We start from the raw sequence: 12,575 nt of genomic DNA, 5'->3' as shown, positions 1-12,575 counted from the left end.
GTTGTGATACTATCAAATTTTGAATCTAACGATCGGAGGATCTTTTCCATGATAGCCACATCTTCTTACTTCTCACCATTTCTTTTTAGTTGATTGGAAATGGTAATTACTCTAGAAAAGTAATCGGAGACCAACTCGCCTTCTTTCATATGCAAAACATCAAATTGACTTCTTAAAGTTTGAAGTCGTACCTTTTTAACTTTCTCTTCTCCCTTATATGAAACCTCGAGCTTCTTCCATGCTAGTTTGGCCGAAGTAGCACTTGAGATCTTCTCAAAACCATCTTCATCTAAAGCTTGATAGATGAGGAAGAGAGCCTTCTTGTCTCTCTTTCGCAAGTCTCGTAAGTTATCCTTTTGTGTTGTGGATAGAGCGGACTCATCACTTGGCTCATCGTAGCCTTTCTCCACAACCTCCCAAACGTCATGCGCTCCAAGGAGTGCCTTCATCTTGATACTCCAATTGTCGTAGATGCTTTCCTTAAGCATCGGGACTTGGAACGAAGCCATGCCACCGTTTGCCATTTCTCTCTAATGGAACCTCGCTCTGATACCACTTTGTTGGAATGGAAAAGCTTTTAGGAAATGACAAAGGCTAAAAACACAACTTATGGAAGAAGCTTCACTCTTATTTAACACCCTTACTTGACTTGATACAAACTCAAAGACTCCACCCCTATTTATACTAGTGGCACCTCCTAAATTAATGGCTAAGATTGTGTCACCACAATTACAATCCAATGGTTACAAATAATTCCACACCTACCACACAATAATTCAACACCTACCACACCTATCACACCTACTACACAATAATTTCATACCTACCACATGTTCTAGAATAAGCTTATAGAAATTAAGCTTTATTTAAACAACTAAAACAAGTTTATATTTCAACACACCACACTGTACAGATTGATGCCAATGCTTCCTTTTTGGGAAGGCTGAATACACAAGTTAACAGTATTTGAACAACGTACGAATGCATTTCTGATATAATATGGTTTAACTAAGGTTCATCTATATTGTTTGGTTTGAATTAACTACGTGATATATTTGAAGAAGAATCTAATATCTTTAATTGTTCTTTAGTATTATAGATATAAATTCTCTAGTTATGCTAATACATTTAAGGTCTTTGGGGGTTTGTTGTCTGTCTGGAATGTGAATAAAGTAACCTTATATGCTGTAGAATGCAATTTCACACATTGATGTGTTAATGTCAACAATAACAGTGGTAGTTATTAGAAGCAAGAATTGTACTAAGAACATGACATCAAGTAGTAAATAAGTGAGAGCCGGTATAAAATCTATTACCAATGTTCTGGAAGTGTATTGCAAATTAAAATTTGTGCCTAGTAGTAGCTTCCAAAGAATAGATGAGCATTGAAAATAAGCAAGCATTCAGAGTACGTAATAAGGAAAAATAATAATACGAAAATGTTCTACAAGTTTGCCTCACATAGACTGAGGCATTGCAAAATCTTGATTAACTCTTACAACTGATGCCATGGAGATGCAACATCAAGAAGTATTTAAAATATAATCATTAAGCAAGTATATTAAAAATTTAAACTCAAAATAGGAGTTTTTTATAGTGTGGAGCTTGATTTCATTTAATACCTTGGGAAAAATATTGATCTTATTTTTTCAAAATTGGTGGCTATCATAAAATCTCAAGTAGAATATACTAAAATTCCTTGCATAAAAGCTACCACAAACTTCTAAATGAAAGCTACCATGAAGTCTTAAATAGATGCTATCATAAAAGTCTGCAATGGATGTTACATAAAACTTCAATTGTGATTGATAATTGATGTAATAAAATGAACACTTTATTATATAAATCCATAAAATCCTCATTTATAAAACATTCATAAAACATCCGCAAAATCCATAATATAAAAGTGTTGTCTTCTAAAAAAAAGATAGAATTCTTTCAGATGCTTGCATGTTGAGTTCTCTGTCTTCTTTTAAAAAGATGGGAAGTTATGATCTTCACAGTAAGTGATTGCATTTTGTTCTATTAGCTAGATAAAATGACATCTATTCTACATATTATTAAATTTGTATGAATTATAAATTTTTATATTTTTTTTGTAAAGTTTAGTGGATTATTAGATCTCCGTGCAGCCATGAGCATAGGCTTAATCAAGCCAAATCAAATAAATTTTTTCAGACTCTTGTTCTCATTTTTACAGTTACTTTGTGGTTCATTATAAATTTTATTGGGTTGAAAGAACTCTTTTCTAACACTTATGAATAGTTAAAGAGTTAGTGTATTATGTGTAACCATTTTATTTAGTTTGGATCAAGGTCAAGTGATATGTAGTAAATGTGATGTGATATTTCCTGTGTTTTATATGTTATTTACGTCATTGTTATGTGTTTTCAAGGTATATTTGTTTATGTAATAAACATCCTAAAAGTCAGCACAGGGAGCAAAGAAGGGAAAATTCACCAGAGCAACGCTTACACGCCCATGCCTGGTGTCTGAAGATGCTCCCTAAGTTTACCAAAATACAGAGTAGTCGGAAACCCAACATCTAGGATCACTGCCCCAACACCCAAAACCAGCTCCTAAGCGTCCATTCCTGTCACCTGATCCATACTTTCCTTCATGCCAATATACAGAGCTAGAGGAAACTCGTCATCGCCTCATGGTACCTAAGTGCCCAACACTAACTTTGTAAAATTTTTTACAATTCAAAGATCTATGTGGCAGTCTGAAGGCATTAAATTGTAAGAGTTCAAAAGAATTGACACAATCTTCTGGTGTTATTTTCCTAACCCTAGATGATGTGAGAGAGTATTTGTGAGGAATTTGGGATTTTGTGAGAGTTTGTGAGATATTAGAGAGTGGATTTCATTATTATAAGTGTGAGTGATGGCTAGTGGAGAAACATTGTAAAAGAGAATCCTGGTGGAGTGATGCAAGAATAAATTTGGTTTGATCGCTTTTACTCTTGTGTAAACTTGATTTCTCTTTAGTTCATTGGAAATTCTATTATTTTCATCTCTCATGCTTAGGAACTAATAACTTCTCTCTCTTAGATTGGAAATCTAAGTAACATAGAGACATTCATGTCATGTGAATGTTAAAATATTATGGGATATGTTAATATATTAACTTTGAATGTTTCATTTATTTTCAAATTGACCACTTGGAATATTATAATGTATTGTGAGCTAGGACGACGAAAGAAGGCCAGCGGAAGAACCATGTTGACATACACATTTTTTTAGCAAAAAATGGAATATTACTGTTAGGATTGTGCAATCAATAGAGAAACACATAATCTTGGGTTTTTTTGCATGATCTAGGTGACTAAATTATAATAAATATTACTTAGGAAGTGCCCACACCATGTCCTATGTGATTGGTTAATTATCTAAACTTTTTATAACAGACTGATGAGATCTTTGAGATTGACAATTAATGTTGCACCTAGGGTTCTTTGATGTCTAAACCTTTTGAGGAAGCCTATACACTTATAGAGGAGAGGACTACCAATGATTTAATAGCCTTTTGAGAGAGTCAACCCCAGGAAAGTAGCCAGTGTCCATGATACTAATGTTTTAACAGTTCTAATGATAAAGCTAAATAATTTTGGTTTAATTTCTACACTAGCATCACTAGCAATCGAAAAGAATGCCTATGGCCAATTAGTTAATTCTACTACTATATAGACCTTGAATGTAATAAATAATAGATCCAACAACCACTATTCCAATACTTATTACCTAGGATAGAGAAATTATTCAAATTTTAATTAGAATAACAATCAAAATGTATGCAACTAGTCTTAGGGTAGTAACCAACCTAATACCTTAGGAAATTGGAACAATTAAAGAAATAATAATTAGAGACCAACTTACATGCTGAGATTCACTTCAAATTCACAATATAAGGATAAGAAGTTATCTTTGAATGAGATAATATTATAAATGAGAAATCAATTACAAATTCAAGCTATATACATAAGAAACATCGAGAATCAATTTGGGTAGATAACAAATTCTTTGAGTAGCAGACCCCAATATACACTTTCAAGTAACGTTGAAGTGAATTCAAAAGAAAAGGGGTAGAAGCGGTGTAAATCTCCAAGATTTAGGAGTGGAAAGGAGCTTGAGGAGCCTAAAGTAGGACTTAGAGGAAAGGAGTTCGATCCTCAACCTGAGAAACTAATTGAGAAACCTTCATAGAACTTAGGAAAAATACCATCACCTCCTAAGAAGGAGCTTGAAAGATCACCACTATCATATTCCTAGAGATCATAAAAACATAAATTAGACCAACAGTTTTTTTAGAATTTAGAGGTGTTCACGAAGTTCACTATGAATATCACATTTGTAGAAGCTTTAGAACTAATGTAAAGTTATGTTACATTTATGAAGACATCTCGAATAATAATAATAAAAAAAACTTTGAGACTGGCCCTAACAAAGAAATATATTGTTATCCTTTAGAAGAAAAATTCATAAGAACTTAAGGATTTGGTTAGTTTCACCATTACTTATGCTATAGAGGATAAATTCTTTGGGAAAACATTATGTGATTTGGGGGTCAGTATCAATCTTATGCCTTTGTCTCTCTTTATGAAATTTTGAGTAAGAGAATTCCAGCCTACCACAACAAAGTTAGCTTATCATTCTCTCACCTATCCTCAGAGGGTTATAGAAGATGTCATTTTTAAGGTTGATAAGTTCATCTTCCCATATGAGTTTATTGTCTTAAATATGGAGGAGAATAAGGATATCACCATTAACCTAGATAACACTTTTTAATCCATAGGAAGGGCCATGATTGATGTTTAGAAATGAGAGCTTACTATGATAGTCCATTTTTAAAAATTTACTTTTAATGTGTTGAAAGCAATTATGTTTTCTAAAGATCTTTGTGATGATACCTATTATAGGTGAGATATTGTGGATGGGTTGATTAGGGGCCAATTTAGAGAGACTATGGTGTTGGACTCAATAGAGCAAGACTTAATTAAGGATAATAGTGAAGATCCTAATAAAGAATATGTTATATCATTAGAGGCAATCCCTAGAGTGGCTAGGGATAGATTTAAGGTTTTGGGCATTACTACTAATGTAATCCTTTAGTTCCTTTGGTAATTGATGCTCCTGAACTACAACTTAAGGTTCTCCTTAAGCACTTAAAGTATGTATTCTTAGGAGCTTTTTTAGCTTTGCTTATTTTCACTAATTTGAGTGAGGATGAGAGTTTTGAGGATTTTTAAGAAAGCCTTTGGGTGGAGTATAATAGATATTAAGAGGATGGACGATCATGAACAAAAGTTTAATCCCCAAATAAAAGTAAACCTAGTGAGGAAAGAGGTAGTTAAAAAGGAGATCCTAAAGTAGTTAGCCTAAATTATAGTGTACACAAGAAGGGATGAGTGATAGTATTAGGAAACAATAAGGACAAACTTATATCCACTATGAGTGTCGTTGGTTAGAGGAATTGTATATACTATAGGAAAATGAATAAAGCAACTAGAAAGAATCATTTTTCCTTGCATTTTCTTGACCAAATAATTGATAAATTGTCTTAACATTCTTATTGTTATTTCCTAGATGGTTATTCTAGTTATCGTCAAATTCCTATAGATTCTAAAGAACATAAAAATGACACTTTCACTAGTTCCTATAAAACCTTTTTCTTTAGGAGGATGCCCTTCAGACTTTCATGGTATCTATATTATTTATTTTGATAGAGAAGGGGATTGAGGTTGTCATAGATGAATTCTTTATATTTGGCACATACCTTGACTTATGTCTTGAACACCTTGCCAAAGTTGTGCAAAGATATGCAGAGACTAAGTTAGTGCTAAATTAGGAAAAATGTTAGTTTATGATGGTTGACGGATTGTTTTAGGGCAGATGGCTTCCACCTACTTCTGTTAGAAGGATTAGAAGCTTTTTAGGGCATGTAGGGTTGTGCTATAGATAACTAAGGACTTCTCTAAATAGACAGTGGAGAACTCTTGTACATGAGAAATTTAATTCCATTTACAAACTCATCGAGTAATCCATTTTGTTAAGGTAACAGTCTTATTTTACATTCATGGTTATTGATTTCAGATATCCACAGTTTATGAAGGTATGAACCTAGCCAGATTTACATTCATACCACGCAATTCTTATGCTTTTATATATCCAACACCTAAACTTCCTATTTCTATATGCATGACACCTTACCTATACATGAAAAGGTGGATTTCATTTTTTAAAAGTAAAAATGGTGGTATATTTGATGTGATATGAAAGATTTGAGTGGTATAAATGCAAAAACGTAAAGTTTATGTGTTAGAAAGTAAATACACAGGAATTGGGTGGAGTGTATGTAAATGCCCCCAACAATAAATTACTGATTGATTTTATCAATTCACTTTTATTTAATAATTAATAAAATTATATAATATAAATGATGCACTTAATTTAGCGAGTTCATTTAGCTGTTTTATCCATTACCTAACAAAGTAATTAAATTTAATTTAAAAATTAAACATAAAAATTTACATAATTTGTTTGAATTTACTAAAAATTTACAAATTAATCAACGTTTCATCATCGCTTCTATCAACATGATGAGTTTTTATAAGTTAGCATACATTACATTTAAAATTAAATTAATTTAAATTCAAAATAATTTAAGAAAAAAACACTTTGGAAAAAAAATCAAAGGAGGCATGTCTCAAATGTTGACACCGGAGTTGGATCTCAGCTATCTTCTTTGATGAACTTGGGCTCACTATTACTTGAGTTTATCATAATCTATTGGCCTTTTCCAATACATGAGAGCTTTTTACATAAAAAAATTATGTTTCACATGTTTTTTATTTATCTGATTGTATGCGGGAAATTATCGATGGCTGACAGAAAATCTATCAATAAATATAGGTTCTAAATCTCAGCAATAAACTATGGTTTCTATCAAAATGCATTTTAATTTGGTCGATTGTAAAATTCTATATAAAAGAATAGATATGACAAACAATAAAATAAATGGAAAAAATATATCATATATAATAAATGGAAATTACACAGACACAAAGATATATATAATATTTTATTATTTTGTTTCTTAAAGATGGACATCAATATGTCTGTTCACCCCATATGTGTTAATTCGACCAAGATAGATTCGAACCTGGTACAGAGATGACTTATGCTGAAACTGTCATCCAACAGGCCACCGGACACACACACACACACACATATATATACTTTTGTTTTATTTTATATAGCAATATTTTAAATTTGGAAGTTTTAGAAAATCAAAAGCATGACAAAAACAACCACAAAAAAAAGTAGAAAAGATATTGTACAAGAGCTTAACATTGGTATTTTACAATCATTTTGAAAAACATTATCTATTAGCATATAAATGGCAGATTGAGAAATCAGCCTACAACCAAGGGGCCTGTCATGTGAAGAAAATCATCATTTTATGCCAAGTTATTTTTCACATAAAAGACAAAGACCCATAAACTAATAATAATAAGTCTAAATCAGCAATATCTTCCAAGTACAATTCACCATCACTGTGAAGCAAGGGATTTTCCTCCCACCACACCTCCCTTAATATTCTTAAGAAAGTTGGAATACCAAAGTGCTGAGAGCTTTGGCACCCTCTTGCGCTCCACATCATCAAAATCCACATAATAGAGCCCATAGCTTGATTTATAGCCGGCCAAAAACTCAAATAGATCAACAAATGACCATAAATAATACCCTTTCACATTTGATCCATTCCTGAATTTTTTTGTAATATTGCAAAAAATATTTTATTATGACATCCGATGTGATTAAAGGGCTTAAGTACCAATAGAAATACCTTATTGCATCAAGAATCCTTCCAATATAATCTCTCAAGTACTCAATCCTGTCTGTGTCATTGACCGTTCTGTTGGCTCCCAATCCATAGCCTAATAGATATCAAATGATGTATGTGATTTTCATTATGACATTCTATAGGTTCATCAACAAAGAAAATATAGTTTTTTTATATACCAACCATTTTCTTCAATGTAAACTAAAGGATTAGCAAATCTCTCTTTGACGTATTCCAACATATTTTGAAAACCTAAGGGATCATTGAGCATACAAGTTGGAGGACCCTGTTTCAAGAATTGAAATAACATTATTAAAAGCATTTTATCCCAATCATAACACCAACCAACACAACACAATGCTTTATACCTACCTGACTTGATGTTTCATTCAAAAAACCTGAAACAAAGCTTTTTTATATTAATTATCAGGTCTGTATTTTATATTGGAAGGATAGACCAATTTGAAGAGAAGGAAGAGAACCAAACCTCTAGTTTTGGCAAACATGTCCTTATTATAATCTCGCAGGTCAGTATAGGAAATTTCAGAGTTGTCAGCAACATACGAAGATGTGTAATGATTCAGGCTAATGAAGTCAAACGAGCCCTTAACTTGTTCAGACTCTTTTTGGGTGAAAGAAGGAAGCCTGGATCCAGCATTTTTCTTCATAATCATAGGGTAGTCTCCAAACACCAAGGGCTCAATTATCCTGTTAGGAAAAAGGGTCAATATATGCATGAGTATGTATTTATAAGTTAGACTAAGTGGATGTTTGGGAGAGCCTTTCAAGTGAGATTTATGCCATATTTATAGTAGATCCGGCAAACATTAAAGGTTTGTTTGAAATAACATTTGGTTTTTGTTTTTTGTTTTTTTTTTATTATTATTATCTTTTTGCTTTTATTTTAAAAACATATTTATTTAGTGCATTTTTTCATGTTACTACTTTTATTTTTAAAAATAAAATAGCTTATTAAAAAAAAATAACTCAAAACATCTAAAAGTTATTTTGAACATTTTTAAAGACAATTAATTAAACATGTCATACAAAATCAAATATGTTTGTTTCAAATCAAAATATAATTAAAACAAATAAATAAAAATCAAAAGAGATTCCAAACAACCCCTAAATTTTGTGCATATAAATCTAACTCCCCTTAAATCCAATTTTGGGTTCGTTTCATCCTAAATCCTCAGATTTACTAAATCCAGGAATTTGGCGGATTTACTAAATCTGAATTTATAGGATTTACTAAATTCAACTATAGTTAAATCCTACTTATAGCCAAAAAGGCCCTAAACATGTCTTTGGAGAATGAAATTGATGAAAATCAATTATTGTTTAACTTGGTTTGAGCTCAAATCGAAGTTAATGAACCATGCCCAGTAAGAGCTGATAACCGACTTAGCCGGCTCCAAACTAAAGTTCAATGAATCAGCCAATCTTTGATATATCATAACGATCTAAAGTGATCTCATCTACTTAATCGCAAGCATTTGATAAGGGTTGATAACACTAATAGGCCATTACTTATCATACCATGGCATGAACTCGCACAACTAACGCCATGATGAGCTAAAAGAAAAATTCGTTGTTACTACTTGAGAAACCAGATAAAACAACAAAATTTGTGCAAGTACTAACCATCCAATCATAAAGTCCCTTACTCTTTGTGCAGCTTCAATGTCTGCTGAGGAGTTTGTGAGTGGATAGTACCAAATGGTGTAAACATTCATTCCTATCCAACCTTTCTGAATAGCCTGCAAAAGCACATAATTCCCCTCTTTCCTTCTTAATCATGAAAAATCTGAGGATTTAGGATTCCATCATGAAAGTTGGCCTGAAGAATCACCTGATAAGTGTCTTTGTATAGCTTCACAACTTGAGAATGTGCGAGCAAGCTATTATGAACAACAATATATGGCTCGGTTGTAGAATTTCCAGCCTTGCAATTCAGTCCGAAAGGATAAGAACACCTTCCAGGAGCAAATATTCCTCTGTCATAGCCGGCCATGGTTATTATGTTAGGCTCAGCAAATGTGGTCCAGCGAGAAACTCTGTCACCGAACTCACTGAAGCAAACATTGGCATACTCTTTGAAGTCATCCCTGCGTCAGTGGCAAAGCCAGGAGGTATTTTTAAGCTTTCTGGAAATTAATTCAATACTCTTAGGCAGCAATGGCGAGCGGTGGCTAGATTCTTATTTTAAAAAGTACTTGAAACGCCTAAGAATTATTTTAATTTATATCTAAGAAATAAAAAATAAGACTATCTGAATTATATACTAAATAAATATTAAAAATTTAAAATGATGAGAAATAAACAGTTAAATCATGTAAGAAATGTGAGAAGAAATGATTACAAGATCTTGTTATTCAGCCATCCTCCATACTCATCTTGAAGTGATTGTGGAAGATCTCCATGATAGAGAGTGACATGAAGCTCGATCCCTGCGAAAAGTTCATCAGTCATTTCAGAGATGTATAACAATAAGAGCGGTAGAAATTGGAAGTTGCTTGAATGTTTTGTATGTTCAACTAAATATGCTGGGAGATAGGCTGAAACTGTGCAAAAATAGAAAGCAATAAAGAACATAAAAGAGAAGAGAATATCAGGGCACAAAATCACGAGAAAATAATGCATTCAGAGTCTGGATCAAAGCTGCATCCGAACAACGAATGTGATGCACGGAGAGGCCCGTTTTTTTTTCTTCGCTTTCTCCGTGCATCGTGCCTTCGTCTAGACCAAGCTTGAGTCCAGACTATGGACGAGATTTTTTTTTCCAAAATCACACTAGAATTTTATAAAATTCGAGTTATTTATGACATGACACATTTATTAACCCCACAACTTAACATGACGTTAACATAAAACAATTTTTAAGTGTGAGCAAATAAAAAAAATTATTAAGAAGCTTACTTTTTGTGCCAAAAATTTATAGTTAGAGAAGCCAAAAAAACATAGCTTGCTCAAAATTAAGATATATAAGATACAGGGGTATTTAAATAAATACCCCACCATACTTATATATTTATATATCAACCACTTATACTTCAATATTTACATAAATAACACTTGATTATTTAACATCATATAAAAAAAAATATGTCTCTTACTCATTTTCTTGAAATAAACATGCATTTTCATGCAAAGTTTTTGATGTAATTATTATACTAAATTATTATACACGTTAATATAAAATATCAGGAAACAAACCTTGTCTTACTATCTCGTTTATTAGATTGTTATAGTACTTGAGAGCCTTTGGATTGATAGCTCCTCTTCCATCTGTCGAAGGGTAGACATGAAATTCCTTTTTGCATTTTTCCTTTTTCACTTTGTAAAAGCAAAATTGCAAAATTAACTCGTTAATACCAGGGATAAGCCGAGACCAAGAAATTGAGAATTTGTAGGCCTCAAGCCCCATATCACTCATCAGTTTCACATCCTCCTGTAATTATGCAAAAAAAAAAAAGTTAGTTCCACTTATTGAAGCAAATTTGCTTGTATTTGGCAAAGACATTTCTTTCTTTTTCAGCTATGAGTTCCTATTTATCTTAAATAAGGGTCTGTTTGGGGCAGCTAAAGACAGCTAAAGCTCATTGAATAATCTGTTGATAAGCTAGGTGTGGTGGCTATTATAATATATTTTTTTTTTTTTGAAAAGTCAGGCCGCTGACAGAAAGCTGTCACCGCACGGTGTGAAAACGCTGTTTCTAGCATTTTGAAAACGCATAAGTTGTCAAAACACAGTTTATCCAAACAGGTCAGATGCATTTTCAAAAAGTGACCGCACCAAATAAGCTACCATTAACGGATCCTAAAGTGTAATTAACACTATTTTTACATACTTAGGGGCAGTTTGGGATTGCTTTTGGTTTTTGTTTTTCATTTTCAATTTTATTTTATTTTATTTGTGTTTTGATTTTAATTAAAATATGATTAATAATGATAGCTATTTTTTAAAATATTCAAAGCACTTTTTATATATATTTAAATATTTTTAAATAAGTTGATTTATTCCATAAAATAAAAATAAAAACATACTAAAATTGTAGTAATCAAATATATTTTCAAAGACAAAAAGAAAAAGAAAAATATATAGAAAGCAAAAATGATGCCTAACGGACCTTATATTATTAAATTAATTGGCACAAATTTAAGTTACAATTAACATTGTTTAGTTTTTGCTTTAATTTATTTTATTTTATTTATAATTTGACATCTAAATAATAATAAAATTTTAAAATAGCATTTTTTGTAAATTTATTATTTTAAATAAACCCTAAAATAATAAATTATTTTAAATAGATAAAATCCCCATGTCAAAATCGCGATTTTATTTTAAAAAAATATTTTTTTTTGAAAAAACTATATGTAATTAATAATATATATGAAAAAATTGAAATATTAAGTACATTTTGCTAAGTTGGTATAGTGTAAGTTTTATAACTTTGAGGTTATGGGTTCAATCCCCATTATAAATATATAATTTTTTTAATTTGGAGATATTGTATTTCCTTAATTATTATTCTAAATTATTTAATTTAACAAATAATTGAAATTCTATAAAATTTAATAAATATTACAATCTTAATTATAAAAAATACTTTTTTACAAAAATTAAAATTTATTTATAAAATGAAATAAAATAACTTTAATTAGATGAAATTCTCATTTAAATTTACATCAAAAGATTATAATTATTTTATATTATATTATAATATTAA

The 12,575-nt window shown here is 31.2% G+C and overlaps 2 protein-coding genes across 2 annotated transcripts; both read right to left on the bottom strand.

The window, feature by feature from the left end:
• Positions 1 to 65: 65 nt before the first annotated feature.
• On the bottom strand, positions 66 to 574 carry LOC110020111. Its single transcript, XM_020718101.1, has one exon. The coding sequence runs from the start codon at positions 522 to 524 to the stop codon at positions 66 to 68; it is 459 nt and encodes a 152-aa protein (XP_020573760.1). The 5' UTR covers positions 525 to 574.
• Positions 575 to 7,368: 6,794 nt separating this feature from the next.
• Positions 7,369 to 11,325, bottom strand: LOC110029018 (beta-glucosidase 22-like). The gene is made up of 10 exons (XM_020731123.1): positions 11,221 to 11,325; positions 11,062 to 11,133; positions 10,208 to 10,295; positions 9,698 to 9,953; positions 9,490 to 9,605; positions 8,333 to 8,553; positions 8,218 to 8,243; positions 8,029 to 8,131; positions 7,849 to 7,939; positions 7,369 to 7,766 (listed from the first exon to the last, which is right to left on the bottom strand). Exons 1-10 carry the CDS (start codon positions 11,279 to 11,281, stop codon positions 7,553 to 7,555), a joined length of 1,248 nt encoding a protein of 415 aa, XP_020586782.1. The 5' UTR covers positions 11,282 to 11,325; the 3' UTR covers positions 7,369 to 7,552.
• Positions 11,326 to 12,575: the final 1,250 nt, after the last annotated feature.

Source organism: Phalaenopsis equestris, unplaced genomic scaffold, assembly GCF_001263595.1.
Source record: "Phalaenopsis equestris unplaced genomic scaffold, ASM126359v1 Scaffold000002, whole genome shotgun sequence".
In the NCBI taxonomy this organism is placed as follows: Eukaryota; Viridiplantae; Streptophyta; class Magnoliopsida; order Asparagales; family Orchidaceae; genus Phalaenopsis; species Phalaenopsis equestris.
Note: the sequence above shows the minus strand (reverse complement) of the source record. Positions and strands in the feature narration are given on the sequence as shown.